We start from the raw sequence: 16,311 nt of genomic DNA on the forward strand, positions 1-16,311 counted from the left end.
TACAGACACCCTCCCCTTCTCCCTATTGCATGTTTGTATGAGGAAGGGGATATGTTGGGGTCAGTTGGCAGACTGACCCCCGATGGCGAACTACCCCCCCCTGCCCCCAACAACAGAGTTGGACCCACCCCCGAGAGCCGACCCCAGGGTTCTCTTTTTTTCCACAGCAGAGCTCATGATTGTTGGTATAGCAGCAGATAGATGTGATTCATCCATCATCCAGCTGTTTATCCATCCATCCATCCATCAATCATCCATCCATCATCCATCCATCCATCCATCCATCCATCAATCATCCATCCATCATCCATCCATCCATCCATCCATCCATCATCCATCCATCAATCTATCATCCATCCATCAATCATCTATTCATACATCCATCATACATCCATCTATCCAGAAAAAGACATGTTGTGACTAGAATCAAAGATAGTCTTGGACCTGTGCTGTGTTTGATAGAACTGACCCCCTATCACCCAGTTTAACGTCCAGTGAAGACTCGGACCGAAGTTCTTCTGTCATACATGAACTAACAGAACACTTGGTGAAGATGTTCATGTATTCTGTGTCTTTTAGGCATCCAAAGAAGCGGGTCGAGCTCTGGTGACAAAGACCAACCGTAGCTTTGAGGTGCAGCACCGTCACCTGCTGACCTGTCTGGAGACTGCTACGGTGAGGGTCCACGGTGATGTTTACGGGCTAACCTCTGATCCCTCTGAGATTCAGGTCATTCAGGTCCTGCTCTGCTGGTCCATGGGTTTCAAAGTGCCATTGAGCAAGGCAGCGGCTTATGACTCCCATGAACCTGGCTGTGCCTTACTGGGCTCCTTTTAGTGCATTCATGAGTGAGGAATACCAGGGACTCGGGGCAGACCTGGACAGACCTGGAAGGTGAAGGTTCCTGCGGTGATCAGAGTCTCCTTCACTGTCACCTCCAGCTCTCCCGGCCTTCTCCAGTTCTCCCCTGACTCCCTGGTTTTTCTCCGGTTTCTCATGTTCCCTCTTCCTGTAAAAACGATTGTTTTCATTTTTCATGATCCCAGTAAAGAGTTCTTCAAATGCTTTGACCTTAAACGTTTGATGAAGTCTCTGCTTGTCCCCAGGACCACAGATTAACCAACGAGAAAATGCAGGAGATGAGCTGCAGAGACAGAACCCTCCTGAGGCAGCTGTCCCACTCTTCCTCTATCTCCTCGTCTTCATCGCCTGGTGGCCTTTCCTGCTGCACCCGGATGAAGAGAAAACGCTTCACCGTTCCAAACTCCAACATGTGTGTTGGCCTGCAGGCCAGGATCCAGGAACTCAGCAGCATCCAGCTCCGGGAGAGGCCCAGCAGGTGACTACATCTCATCCTGGTTCAGTCCCATCACCTTATACACTCAGGGAGGGGGTCCTGACCGGACAGCAGGTCCTCTGTGAAACTCAGAAGGCTGAGACGTCCCACACGAGTCCAGAAGGTTTGTGCTGTTCTGTTACCATCAGGGAAGAAGACAGAAGAACCTCACTGCTTCCATCTTTGACACCAGGAATTAAGACACAAAACTTCTTCTGTCTGGAAACATGAAGAAGTGTTCTGCAGACTCATGAGGTGACAGAGTTTGCAACTCCTAAAGTTCTGCAGAAGGTTCTTCTAAAGCCCGTAGGTTCCAATCAGGAAGTGATTCAGAATGCTGGTGGTCTCTGGGCTTCCAGCTCTGAGGTTGAGAGTTCTGTGTGAAAGGAAAGTCTCCTGAACGTCCACTAAAACCTTCGACTCCTGCTGGTGTCTCCAGAGCTGAGATCCAGTCCTGGCTCTGACCCACCAACTCACCGTTGTCTTTCTCTTCTCGTTTCAGTCGATCCGGTCTAAACGCCAAATTGAACGAGACGCTGTCCCTGAACTGTGAGCAGTCGTACCTTTCTGCTGCGGTCATGAGCAGAACCGCGCCCAGAACCACACCTGGAAGCCCATCTGAGGGCAACGACCTGGCCAGTTTCTCTGACCCCTCTCAGACCAACACCATCCAGGGGTCTGCCCTCTAGATGGACCGGTGCACCTTCACTACGTCCAGAACTCACGAAATGTAATCTGAACCGAGGATCAGGTTCTGATCTGGTTATCAACCACCACTGATGCTTCCTCTGAAGAGGAGAACCTGCCATGATGCAAGAGCACAGAGCAGACCCAATCCATGTGATCAGAAAGGGGCGGGGCCTCAGACAAAGCAGCTGGACACCAGTCCTCCAGGACTGCAGCTCCCGTCTCAGATGCGTGATGTGTTTCAATGCATGAACCTTCCTACCAGAACCGTCTGAAATGAAACCAGCAGAATACACGTAGCGGTGCATGCCTACCTGCATGATGATGAGATTAAATGTACTAAACAAATACTATAAATGCACTAACTTATACTATCATTAGGTTTAAACAACATGAAACATTTCTTTGTAACTACAAGAAAGACAGAGATTCGGTTTTTACTAGCAAGGAGAACGGACAGAGAGTACATCTGCTGGAGTTCTGACACAATCAGCAAACACGTTCCACCATTAGATCTCTGCTGTGATAAGTGCTGGAAAGACAGCTCTCGTCACAGAATTACTATTAGTACTGGGCATCTGGGCCGGGTGGACGCCTCCCTGGACAGGTGTTCTGGGCATGTCCCACTGGGAGGAGACCCAAGACACTCTGGAGAGACTAGGTCTCTCCAGAGTGTCTTGGGTGTCCTCCGGGTCCCCCAGAGGAGCTGGAGGAAGGGACCGGAGAGAGGGAAGTCTGGGTATCTTTGCTTAGACTGCTGCCCCCACAACCCGGTCTTTATGCAATAAGTACTGAATCATTTACTGTAGATATGACATACATGTACTATACAACAGGCTTCTCTGACCCTGGGCCTCCTGGTTTAGCAGCTGATTGACTGAACACACCTGATCCAGGTGAGCAGTAAAAAATTAAAGCAGTTTTAATTGCAAAACCAGCAGAGCTTCTAGACCGCACTCCAGTCTCCAGTGACTGTGAACCAGGTCTGTGGCAGGGGTGCCCAAACTTTTTTGCTCTAAGGGCCAAAATCTAAATGGGATCCTGGTCCGCGGGCCAAATACAACATTTTTCCTGTCATGAAATAAAAGGAGAAAATAAAGAATATTATTTAACGTATTTATTTTGAGTCTGTATTCATTAAGGTAACACAAATCAGTATTAATAAAAAGTACGTAATATTTTTCTTTGAAACTTATAAGTATATTACAACCGTAGAGTTTTGAAAAGAGAAGTAATGAGAAACGGGTAAGAGGTTTAACTCTTCAACGCCTAGACCTCGAAATGTCTGCCTGGACTTTTTTGGTAATTTTGACTATGAAAAGGTCTAAAAATGTCCTACAATTGTGTGCTTTTGGTCCTTTTCCGAGAAGAACCTGAATTTTCAATATCTATCATCATTTTACAATGTTTTCTATTTCACAATAGTCTTGGACCAATTAAAAAAAATAAAAATTGGAAGATGCGTTTTAGAATTTTTAGAGAGAAAAACAGTGCAAATGTACATGAAAAACAGGTTTTGTTTGTTGAAAGTTTAAATGTGTCCAGTATCAAACTGTTTTTGTCAGGAATTTTGTCAGGCCCTGACAGTTCCCTTTGCTGCCCTCTCCTGTTTCTTTTTGGTTCTTCCCATTGGTTCTGTTGCTTGTATTGGGAGCGCGGGCGATCCACCGGGGATCTGAAATCTCTCCCGCTCCCCAGAGGAGAGTGGGAAAGAAGAACAACATGTGAATGGAACTGCACCAACAAAAGCATGGAGAACTAAATACAATAAATAATAAAGAATAGAAGAGAGGAGAAGTAGATGAGAATAGAGAACAGAACCCCAGAGCTGATCTGAAAAATAACGCTGATGGAAAATCTAAATTTATATTTAAACGCATCAATATTAATTTATTAATCTAGCCTCACAAGGACCACAGGAGAGGGAATATTCTCTGATTACTAGCTAGTCTGGCAGAACGCCTGTCCAAAGAGGAATGTTTTAAGGCTAGTTTTGAAGGTAGAAACTGTACCTGCCTCTCTGACATGAGCTGGGAGCTTATTCCATAGAACAGGAGCTTGATAGCTGAAGGTTCTACCTCCAACTGTACTTTTAGAAATTCTAGGAACTACAAGCAGTCCTGCATTCTGTGAGCGAAGTGTTCTGATTGGCTGGTAAGGAACTATGAGATCTCTAATATAGGATGGGGCCACACCATTCAGAGCCTTATAGGTTAACAGGAGGATTTTGAACTTGATCCTAGATTCAACTGGGAGCCAGTGGAGAGAAGCTAACACAGGAGTGATGTGTTCTCTTCTACTAGTTCCTGCTAACAATCTTGCTGCTGCATTCTGGACAAGCTGAAAACTTTTTAAAGAACTTTTCGGGCATGCTATCAGTAAAGAGTTACAGTAATCCAGTCTAGACGTAACAAATGCATGGATGAGTTTTTCAGCGTCACTTTTAGATAACATATTCCTGATCTTAGCTATATTACGTAGATGAAAAAATGCAGTTTTACAAGCTTGAGATATGTGAGCCTTAAATGATAAATCCTGGTCAAATAAAACCCCTAAGTTTCTGACTGAAGAATTGGAGGCAACATTTACACCATCCAGGGAGACTATCTGATCTGAGAGAGCATCTCTCAGGTGTTTAGGACCCAGTATCATGACCTCAGTTTTTTCTGGGTTCAGGAGGAGGTAATTAATTGTCATCCAGGTCTTAATGTCTCTGATGCATGAATTCAGTTTCTCTAGGTGGTCATTCTGGTCAGGTTTAATGGATAAATACAGCTGTGTATCATCTGCATAACAGTGAAAGTTAATGCTATGTTTCCTGATTATGTTTCCTAAGGGCAGCATGTAAAGCGTGAACAGAATGGGCCCTAGAACTGAGCCCTGAGGGACTCCGTAGCTAACTCTAGTACAATGAGAGGACTGTCCATTTACATTAACAAACTGGTATCTATCAGATAAATAGGATTCAAACCACTGGAGGGCAGATCCCCTGATCCCTATGTCATGCTCTAGTCTCTGGAGTAAGATGCTGTGGTCGATGGTATCAAAGGCTGCGCTCAGGTCTAACAGGACCAGAACAGAGATTAGTCCCTTTTCTGAAGCCAATAGCAAGTCATTAGTAACTCTGACCAGTGCAGTTTCAGTGCTATGGTGAGGTCTGAACCCTGACTGAAAATCTTCAAAGTGATTATTGTCCTGTAGGTGGCACTGCAGCTGCTTTACTACAACTCTTTCTAGGATTTTAGATATGAATGGGAGATTAGATATTGGTCTATAGTTGGCTAGAATGTCAGGATCCAGGCTGGGTTTTTTCAAGAGAGGTTTAACAACAGCATATTTAAAAGACTGAGGCACATAACCAGTCTCTAGAGAGGTATTTATTATGGTTAATATGGATTCACTAATAAGGGGGAAGATTTCTTTAAAAAGTTTAGTGGGGATTGGGTCTAAGAGACAAGTGGAGGTTTTAGAAGACGTAATAACTGATGCTATTTCTGCTTGGTCCACAGCAGTAAAGCAGTCTAATGTTACAGACGTTTCTATGGATGCCTTTATTTCTACGACTTCTGCCTGCTTTGGGTCGATAGTGGGAATAACCACATTTAGCTTCTGTCTAATATTTGAGATTTTATTATCAAAGAATTGAAGGAAATCTTCAGAGCTGATAGTAGCAGGAATATGTGGTTCAACCGAGCTGTGGCTGCTGGTCAGCCTGGCTATAGTACTAAAGAGAAATCTTGGATTATTTGCATTTTCTGCTATTAAAGTTGAGTAATATTGAGTTCTCGCTTTACGCAGGGATTTTTTATAACTTAAGAGGCTACATTTCCAAGCATTCAGAGAGTGCTCTGATCCGGAACGGCGCCATTTTCTTTCTAATTTACGAGTTATTTGTTTTAGGGAACGTGTTTCAGCGTTAAACCACGGTGCTACTCTGTTTTGTCTAACAAGCTTAAGCTTCAGAGGGGCAACAGCATCAAGTGTTCCTCTGAGGGCTTGCATGGTATCATTGACAAACTGATCATTATCAACGGGGCTTAAAGTGCTCTGAGAATATTTATCCAACATGTTACTAAACATTGGTTGGACTGCGAGTTTAAATTCGGACACAGAACGGTCAGATAATGTTCGTTTAAGCTCTTTCTTATTTATTGGAGCAGTAGCATTTTCTAATTTAAACTGAAAGGTAATTAGAAAATGATCTGAGAGTATGGGGTTATGAGGAAGGACATTCAGCTGGCTAATCTCAACTCCATGAGTTAAAACAAGGTCCAGGGTGTGCTTGTGACAGTGAGTAGGTTGATTTACATGTTGTGTGAAACCAACATTTTCTATTAAAGCCGCAAATGCGTTTCCAAGACAGTCACTGGAATCATCAAAATGAATATTAAAATCTCCTGAAATTATGATTTTGTCAGAATCTAAAATAATATTTGATAAAAATTCTGAAAACTCAGATAAAAATTCCGAATACGGGCCGGGAGGGCGATAAATAATTATAAATAAAACTGCTTTTTGAGTCTTTCTGTTTGGGTGATTTATAGACAGTACAATGCTCTCAAATGAATTATAAATGTGTTTAACTTTAATGTTAAGGATCAAGCATGACTCTGAAATTACTGCTAACCCACCTCCTTTCCCAGTAATCCTGGATTTCTGATAGTTATTATAGCTAGGGGGGGTTGCTTCATTTAGCCGAACATAATCATCCTGTTTTAGCCAGGTTTCTGTTAGAGCTAGCAGGTTAAGTTTATTATCATTAATCAATTCATTAACTAATAGGGACTTTGAGGAAATTGATCTAATGTTTAGTAGCCCACATTTAATGACATCATAATTTTTGTTACTGTGATTCATTCCGTTCATTTGCCTTCCAGTACATAAGCTAACACTAGGAGCTGCTGGGCTAGCCCTGTTTGGGGTTAGCATCGGTGCTAAAGGCCGCTCAGGGGAGAGTTTTAAACTACTGCTCTCTCCCCGGGTCTCCTCTCTGAGTTGTCAGGCTGCATGGCTAAAGCTAGCAGAAATGTTTCTGGACAGAAGAGCCGCTCCGTCCAAACTGGGATGAATGCCATCTCTGCGCATGAGGCCGGGCTTTCCCCAAAACATGCTCCAGTTATCCACAAAGCTAACGCCATTTTCTGGGCACCATTTAGCTAGCCAGCGGTTAAAAGATGAAAAGCGGCTGTACATTTCATCACTGACCACGTTTGGGAGAGGACCAGAGAAAACTACTGTGTCTGACACAGATTTAGCCAGTTTACACACCGATTCTACGTTTAGTTTAAGAATCTCTGATTGTCTTCGTCGGGCGTCGTTGCCACCTGCGTGAATTACGACCCGACGGAACCTCGCCTTACTCTGGGCTAACATTCGGAGGTTTCCTTCGATGTCACCAACTCTGGCTCCCGGGTAACATCTAACTGTAGCTCCCTTTAGCTTTACGTGTCTGACCTCGGAGGAGCCGATGACCAGGGTTTTCGGTTCAGTTGGTGCGTTACTGAGGGGAGAAAACCTGTTACATACAGGGAGCTCCGGGCGCTCTACGTGCTTCGGTTTAGCTCTGTGTTTCCTCCCCACCGGTACAAACTCATTCTGGGGATTCCCCGACTGCTGAGAGGGCGGTGGGATGCTAGCTAAGTCAGCTTTACTAGCGCGGCTAGCGCTCCGAGTAACAACAACATGGCTAGCTGGTTTAGCTTCCATTGAGCTAAGACGCGCTTCCAGCTGTTTGAGCCTGGATAACAGGTCTGAGATCAGACTACAGTTAACACAACGACCATTGTCTTCATTAAATGAGGTGGGATCCTGACTAAACATATGACAAGTGGGGCAGGAAAGAGGGCTGGGAGCCGAAGAGGTAGAAGGCATCATGATACAACAACAAGCGCTGGTTTACGCTCACCGGGAAGCGGTCCGGGTTAGGAGGGCTTTCCGGGCTCGGTAGTCGCTGCTTGCTGGGTAGAGGGCCGTCGTACGCCGAAGTTCAGAGCATCTGCATCTCTGTGAGATGATCAAGAGGGAGAAACTTGAAATGACCTCCACATGTAACACCAGTCCTGTTCTGAGGGTTTCCTAATTGTTGCCACTGAAGTGAACCTGTGGTTATTTCCATGATAACCAATACAGCTGAAATTGAATATTATCAGACAGGTTTAATTCAATTTATGCCAGGACCAATAAAAAGTGTTCATTTAATTTTTGTGAGCAGTGTACTTATTTTATAACATAGCTTATAATTTATGAGTGAAAATTTAGTCTGACATTTGAATGATATTTCTCTCACACAATTTGTATTTCAGAGTAAAAAGTAGCCAGTAACTGCTTGATTCCTTAAGGAAAAACACAGAAATGCAGCTCCACAAACGTTACCTTTTCTCTCCATAAATGACTCCTTCCGTTGCTCCTTCGGTCTCAAAGTCTTCTCTGAACCTCCATGAAGGTTATATTTCCCACTATCGTCTTTCAGACATTTTTCTTGCTGTTTTCACTGTTATAAAAACTTTTTGATCGCTCCGCTCTCTGCATCTCTCCCCCGCTCCGTCTGTCTCACCGGTAAACACAGCCGCACCGAACAGGCTTCTGGGTAAAATGACCATAACGACTCAATATTGACAAGAAAGTACAATGTCTCGGCTGTCAGAAACTGTTGGAATTTTTAAAATAGAGCAAACCGTTCAGAAACTACGGTAATTCAAAGAGCACTTGTGCAAATGTGTTGCGGACAACATGTTCGGTTGCAAAACACACACGGCTTCAGCAGCCACAGTTGACCTTCAGCGGGCCAAATTTGGGCACCCCTGGTCTATAGCAAAGGTGTCGAAAGTCAGGCCTCGAGGGCCGGTGTCCTGCATGTTTCTAACCAACCTTCCATCGAAGCTCCTTATTGGCTGATCCAGGTAATCAAAACCAGATAAGTCAGGATTTTTTCAGAAATCCTGACTTATCTCCTCAGAGATGTTTACCCACAATCCTGTTCTCTCTGAGCTTCCTTCCCTGAAGGGTTTCTCTGAACTCAGCTCATCCCTTTATCTAGTTTAGAACCTGCAAAGAAAGGTCAACGAAACCAGAATGACAAACCAGAAAACAGAATGACAAACCAGAAATCAGAATGACAAACCAGAGACCAGAATGACAAACCAGAAATCAGAATGACAAACCAGAAAACAGAATGATAAACCAGAAACCAGGTCTCAGGTTCTTTTAATGCGATTCATCAAACTGAAAAATGCACATCAGATTGACTCTGACTGAATGTAATCGCTTATTTTACAAACTTCAATGAGAAGAAGCAGCTGATGCTCTACATTTCCTCCTTTTATGTTCGAGTTCCACAGAGATCCACACAGATCCACACAGATCCAGAGAGATCCACAGAGATCCACAGATCCACAGAGAACTATTCTGCTGGAGAAGATCTGTTTCTGTTTCCTCCAGAGGACTCTTTGAAGCTTTATGTCAAAACTCAGACTGATCACATCCACCTGAAGCTGAGCTGCTTCTTTCATGTTTGGTTGATCATCTGAAGACGATCTCCGTCCTCCTGAAGGCTGAGATCTGTCAGACTTCCACATCCGGGTCTTAGTCCATGTTTCTTCTCTCCTCACTCCTGTTTGATCAGGAGTTCTGTGAGGAGACCGGTTATGATTCCATGAAGGAGATTTTCTGGACGATCGTCCAGACCAACCAGAACCGAGTGTTGGTGTGAAACGGAGAAGAGCTTCCTCTGGTTCTGAATCTTCAGACTGAGATCAGACCATCTGAGGGTCCAGGATCCTCCAGACCAGCAGGGGGTGTCTGTGAGTCCTGCTTGGCAGACCTCTGTCCAAAGTAGAGCGCCCACAGCAGCGTGACGGTCAGAGCCATGGCCAGGATCTGAGCCACGCCCAGGGACACGCCCAGGAAGCGCAGGATCTGCAGCTGCTGAGTCCCGCGGATGAAACTGTAGATCTTTGGACCGCAGCCCTGAAACACAATGACAGCTGTGAGGGGAGGAGCCTCAGGGCTGATTGTCCAATCAGAAGCAGCAGCCTCACCTCTTGGTAAAGGTCGCTGAGGTCGTGGAAGTAGGCGTGGCGAGCGCACCCTGGATACTGATTGGTGCAGCAGGAGTCCGGAGGCCACTCCATCTCTGTCAGCTCCAGCCAATCGGTGAAGTAGATCACCCCACAACACTGGAACTGAGGCACACCTGTCACTCACAGGTCACATGACCACACCACCTGTGTGAAGGTGGGATGCAGACGTGTCACCTCTGTCTGGAAGTGATTCCAGGTGTGCGTCAGCCACTGATGATGCTGCAGGCCAAAGTTATGAAGGCGGGGCTTCAGGCTGATCATGTCAGAGCGCTGCACTGAGGGCTGACACAATAAAAACACACAATAAAACACATTAAAAACCACAAACACAATAAAAACACAATAAACAAACACACAATAAAAACATTCACAAAGATGCGCAATAAAAAAAAAACCTACAAAGACACACAATGAAAACGCGATCAAACACAACCTAAAATATCACACACAAACACATGCACTATCAGCAATAAAATGGGTGAATTTCAATGTTTTAACGCTCAAATAAAATATGATCAAATATATTAAAGTTAACTCAGTTCAAATAATTTTAAGAGTGAGAAACAGCAGATTCAATTTAGAACTACCTCAATCTTTACTCTCAAACTCTAAAGTTTGTCTGGAGCTTCAACCTGCGTCTACACTGAAGGATCTAGAACTAGACTCTAGAACTAGACTTTAGAACTAGACTCTGGAGCAAGACTCTAGAACTAGACTCTGGAACTAGACTCTGGAGCCAGACTCTAGAATTAGACTCTAGAACTAGACTCTAGAACTAGACTCTGGAACTAGACTCTGGAACTAGACTCTAGAACTAGACTCTAGAACTAGACTCTGGAACTAGACTCTGGAACTACACTCTGGAACTAGACTCTGGAACTAGACTCTAGAACTAGACTCTGGAACTAGACTCTAGAGCCAGACTCTAGAACTAGACTCTAGAACTAGACTCTGGAACTAGACTCTAGAACTAGACTCTAGAACTAGACTCTAGAACTAGACTCTAGAACTAGACTCTGGAACTAGACTGTGGAACTAGACTCTAAAACTAGACTCTGGAACTAGACTCTGGAACTAGGCTCTGGAACTAGACTCTGGAACTAGACTCTAGAACTAGACTCTGGAACTAGACTCTGGAACTAGGCTCTGGAACTAGACTCTGGAACTAGACTCTGGAACTAGACTCTGGAACTAGACTCTGGAACTAGACTCTAGAACTAGACTCTGGAACTAGACTCTGGAACTAGACTCTGGAACTAGACTCTAGAACTAGACTCTAGAACTAGACTCTGGAACTAGACTCTAGAACTAGACTCTAGAACTAGACTCTGGAAATAGACACTGGAACTAGACTTTAGAACTAGTCTCTGGAACTAGACTCTTTAACTAGACTCTAGACTCGGTAAATGCAGTTCTGCCTGCATCTCGGCTGGAGGACGATGATTCCGTTCAGGACTCTTGAGACCCTCATCCTGAGCTTCAGCTCTGGAAAGCTCCTGCTGCGGCTGAAAGATGAGCTGCAGGACATGGTTGACATTTCTGGATATTCTTGGAAACCGTTCTGAGTGAGCTGAGAGTCACCAGACGCCACAGCTGCTGACAGCAGCACAGGAAGCTGCAGCCAATCACAACGCCAGAGCGACGTACTGACATCACACAACCTGTGAGGAGCCAGAGGAACTCCCAGACTCTTCTAGATTACATTAGGAATCTGTGTCTGCTGAAAACGAAGAATTCTGATGTTTGGAGGAGAATCCTGCAGCCTGGAGGCAACAAGAGCTCAAAACCCCTAAAGATCAACAGGAGTATCAGCAGGAGTTTTTGAGGGACTTCCTGCAGCAGTTTTTGGAGGACTACATGTACGTTTGGGAGGAAATGGTGAGACCCGATCCACACAGTCTACCAGGAACAGAGCTGAAACCCTCGGAAGATAAAACTGGACTCAGACGGTTCTGTGGTTCTCCGTCTGCTCTGGAAGCTCGTCTTGACTCTGATCTGGACTTTGGACTCCTGGTTTCTGGGATAGTGTTCAAGTGTCTGATCTGCACGTGCAGGTGTTTGTGCTCACCTCCTCGTAGGTCCACACCGCGCAGGCCAGCTCCACACAGAAGATCACCAGGAGGCTGCAGAAGTACTGGAGACAGGAGGAGGAGCGTGAGCAGAACAACCGGCATGCTGTGAGACAGGATGTCTGCTGTGAGACAGGATGTCTGCTGTGAGACAGGACGTCTGCTGTGAGACAGGATGTCTGCTGTGAGACAGGACGTCTGCTGTGAGACAGGACGTCTGCTGTGAGACAGGACGTCTGCTGTGAGACAGGACGTCTGCTGTGAGACAGGACGTCTGCTGTGAGACAGGACGTCTGCTGTGAGACAGGACGTCTGCTGTGAGACAGGACGTCTGCTGTGAGACAGGACGTCTGCTGTGAGACAGGACGTCTGCTGTGAGACAGGACGTCTGCTGTGAGACAGGACGTCTGCTGTGAGACAGGACGTCTGCTGTGAGACAGGACGTCTGCTGTGAGACAGGACGTCTGCTGTGAGACAGGACGTCTGCTGTGAGACAGGACGTCTGCTGTGAGACAGGACGTCTGCTGTGAGACAGGACGTCTGCTGTGAGACAGGACGTCTGCTGTGAGACAGGACGTCTGCTGTGAGACAGGACGTCTGCTGTGAGACAGGACGTCTGCTGTGAGACAGGACGTCTGCTGTGAGACAGGACGTCTGCTGTGAGACAGGACGTCTGCTGTGAGACAGGACGTCTGCTGTGAGACAGGACGTCTGCTGTGAGACAGGACGTCTGCTGTGAGACAGGACGTCTGCTGTGAGACAGGACGTCTGCTGTGAGACAGGACGTCTGCTGTGAGACAGGACGTCTGCTGTGAGACAGGACGTCTGCTGTGAGACAGGACGTCTGCTGTGAGACAGGACGTCTGCTGTGAGACAGGACGTCTGCTGTGAGACAGGACGTCTGCTGTGAGACAGGACGTCTGCTGTGAGACAGGACGTCTGCTGTGAGACAGGACGTCTGCTGTGAGACAGGACGTCTGCTGTGAGACAGGACGTCTGCTGTGAGACAGGACGTCTGCTGTGAGACAGGACGTCTGCTGTGAGACAGGACGTCTGCTGTGAGACAGGACGTCTGCTGTGAGACAGGACGTCTGCTGTGAGACAGGACGTCTGCTGTGAGACAGGACGTCTGCTGTGAGACAGGACGTCTGCTGTGAGACAGGACGTCTGCTGTGAGACAGGACGTCTGCTGTGAGACAGGACGTCTGCTGTGAGACAGGACGTCTGCTGTGAGACAGGACGTCTGCTGTGAGACAGGACGTCTGCTGTGAGACAGGACGTCTGCTGTGAGACAGGACGTCTGTGACAGGAAGATTCAGAATCCAACTCTGACCCGAAACACAATGACAGGCTGGTCATGTGACCAGTTGGTTTCTGGGAGAGGGAAACCTCAACGTCACACTGACCCTCTCCACACCTGGTCACTCAGGTCGACCTTTAGGCCGGCCCCTTTTGCGTTCCGTCCTGGAGATAGACCTCAGACAGCTCGAAGTTCATGACGTAGCTAACATGTCAATGTGATGATGTCATCAGCAGGTGACAGGTGTGCTCTTCACCCAGGTGACCTTTTACAGCAGATGTCTCTGAATCCAGTGGACCAGGATTTGTTTAGAGCAGAGGTGTCAAACTCAATCGTACAAAAAACACACCTAAAGTCGCGGGCCGAACAAGATAAGCATTTACTGAACACTAAAACCACATTTTTAAAACTTCAAAACCTTAACTTTTTAACAGAATTATGAACTAGATATATTACCTGTGATAATGCTAGTGTGAATGCTGTAAGCTGAATTTGGCAGCTAAAGATGCTAGTGCTGATAGCTGAAGATGCTGAAATTGATGGCTAAAAACGCTAAAGCTGATAGCCAGCTAAAAGATTAGTTAAATGCTAAATTAGCCTTGAAAAAAACAAAAAAACGTAGGTTTGCCAAAACCGCTAGCAAGTACCTGAAATATTAACTAAACTCCAAAACAGCCTAAAAAAGTGAAAAAAGCCCAAATTAGCCAAAACAGCTACCATGTAGCTGAAATATTTGCTAAACACCACAATGAACTTAAAAAAAAACAAAAAAGAGTAAATTAGCCAAAAAAACTAGCTTGTATCCAAAATATTGGCTAAACACCAAAATGAACTAAAAAACTGAAAAGTCCAAATTAGCCATAACAGCTAGCGTGTAGCTGAAATATTAGCTAAACTCCAAAATAGCCTAAAAAAATCTTAGTAAATGCTAAAATAGTCCAAAAAGCTAGCAGAATGCTAATTTTTAAAACTTTAAACATTACGAATAATAAAGAGGCAGGAATATTATTCCAGAATAAATCAACTTAAACCTTAAATAACTTCAATATTTTTACCCTCAATAACAATATCTTTTGTCAAAATTATACAAGTTAGCAGATACCATTGGGACATTAATAACAATAAAATAAAATGATCTGGAGGGCCGGATAGAATTACCCAAAGGCCCGGATTCGGCCCTCGGGCCTTGACTTTGACTTGTGGTCTAGAGTCAGGGTTTTCCTTCCATCCTCTCTGTCTGCAGAAGCTTCGGTCTGAATGCTTCCAAACCATCTGACTCGTAAATGTGGTAGAATAAAAGAGCTGAACTCCAGGAGAAACACCACTGTCCAAAGAAGACTGTTGCAGGTTCTTCAATGACAGACAGTCTGGAAGCTAACAGGGTTTGGATCAGAACTGGACTCTGGCGTGGTGTTCTTACCCAGGACAGCAGCAGCAGGTTGCATCTCAGAGTGCCGCAGTAACCCACCATGGCCACCAGGATGAGGAAGCAGGAAGCAGCGATGATGACGGGGTGGACGGCGGGGGAGTAGGTGAGGACGGCGGCCTCCTCCAGCCTGCAGCACAAACAGTTCACAGCTGAAGGTCCAGAACACAGAGACATAAGAACAGACCGCCAACGCTGGGCGAGGGACTGCCGTCTTCAGAACGCCATCAGCTAGCGGCCAGAATCTGGACGGATCGTTTCTTAGATCCAGAATCAGGTTTATTTGTTTGTTTTAAGGATACCCATTAGCTAGTGGACATGCCAGCAGCTAATCTTCCTGGGGTCCCACTTTCTTAAAGCCACAAATGCGATACATAAACAAAGATACTCGTACATGTATACATTCACCACAAAAAATGTAAAACAAAAGTAGTACGACAAATACAATAACAATTAAACAAAAAAACAAATCAAAACAAAAACAGAAAAACACAAAATACTCCACAATGACCCTGGTTCAATCCAGGTTCAAAACTCTGAATTCAAGGCGTGACCTCAGCCGGCAACAACACTTTAAAACCATCAAAAACATCCAGTTTCAGTCCAATACAGCTTCATCATCCTTCTTGTATAAAAATAAAAAGTCTTAGTCTTTTAGAAAAATGTATTGTTTTCATTTGTGTAACCAAATATTTTTGTAATAAATGAAACGCCACCATGAACTGTTCCCTGACCATGACTAGTTCCACAGGAAGGTAAAAGAAATCGTCACTGAAGAAACAAAAATTTCTATACAAAATCTCTTTTATTGATAATAATATTGTGAATTAAATTAATTAAAAGGTACTTAATCTCAAAATCTGAACCTGATCTCAAAATCTGAACCTGATCTCAGGATCTGAACATCACCTGCAGGAGCCGCTCGTGGACAGGTGGACTCACCTGGTGTGGGCTGCCAGGGTCAGGATGGAGTTCAGGGAGTCTCTGATCCACGCGGCCACGCCCAGCACGCACACCGCCATCAGCTGGACGCGCACACACACGAACACGGATCAGTTTCTGCTCCACAAATACCAGCACAGAATGTGACACGCGCATGCGCCCTAAACATCCCACCCCCACCCCGAGGAGGTCACGCACATTGATTATGGGTCTGATCTGACCCCCCACCCCCCACACACTGACCATCTGCTCTGTAGATCAGACCACAAGCCCCTCCCCCATCAGCGCGTGCGTGTGTGTTTTCTCACCAAGAACAGCAGGTTGAGCGCGTGCAGCAGGTAGCGCAGACACCTGACCGCGTGCTCTCGGGCCATCCTGACAGCAGCTCCGCGCGGCTCATCACGGCGGGACGAATTCGGAGCGGCGGGAGTTTCTCCTCGTGCGTTCCCGGCAGAATCGCCCCCCCCCCCCCC

General features: G+C 45.7%; 2 protein-coding genes across 2 annotated transcripts in view; one reads left to right on the forward strand and one right to left on the reverse strand.

Moving 5' to 3' along the window:
• LOC112152813 (potassium voltage-gated channel subfamily D member 2) overlaps positions 1-3,660 on the forward strand; it is a 15,694-nt gene extending 12,034 nt beyond the window's left edge. Inside the window, exons 3-5 of the mRNA XM_024282612.2 lie at positions 580-675; positions 1,107-1,339; positions 1,839-3,660. Coding sequence (XP_024138380.2) covers positions 580-675; positions 1,107-1,339; positions 1,839-2,025 — 516 coding nt within the window. The 3' untranslated portion in view covers positions 2,026-3,660. The remainder of the gene's footprint in view (positions 1-579; positions 676-1,106; positions 1,340-1,838) is intronic.
• Positions 3,661-9,190: 5,530 nt separating this feature from the next.
• On the reverse strand, positions 9,191-16,305 carry tspan12 (tetraspanin 12). Its single transcript, XM_024287403.2, has 7 exons — positions 16,147-16,305; positions 15,839-15,921; positions 14,891-15,026; positions 12,170-12,235; positions 10,276-10,383; positions 10,060-10,203; positions 9,191-9,988 (listed from the first exon to the last, which is right to left on the reverse strand). Exons 1-7 carry the CDS (start codon positions 16,210-16,212, stop codon positions 9,764-9,766), a joined length of 828 nt encoding a protein of 275 aa, XP_024143171.1. The 5' UTR covers positions 16,213-16,305; the 3' UTR covers positions 9,191-9,763.
• Positions 16,306-16,311: the final 6 nt, after the last annotated feature.

This window comes from Oryzias melastigma, linkage group LG23 (assembly GCF_002922805.2).
Source record: "Oryzias melastigma strain HK-1 linkage group LG23, ASM292280v2, whole genome shotgun sequence".
In the NCBI taxonomy this organism is placed as follows: domain Eukaryota; kingdom Metazoa; phylum Chordata; class Actinopteri; order Beloniformes; family Adrianichthyidae; genus Oryzias; species Oryzias melastigma.

Coding starts and splice junctions, on each gene's coding strand:
- tspan12 (XM_024287403.2), bottom strand. CDS start 16,212: ATGGCCCGAGAGCACGCGGTCAGGTGTCTGCGCTACCTGCTGCACGCG. Junction 15,922..16,146: donor CGCTCAACCTGCTGTTCTTG/GTGAGAAAACAC, acceptor GTGCGCGTCCAG/CTGATGGCGGTGTGCGTGCT. Junction 10,384..12,169: donor CGGTGTGGACCTACGAGGAG/GTGAGCACAAAC, acceptor TTATTGTGTCAG/CCCTCAGTGCAGCGCTCTGA.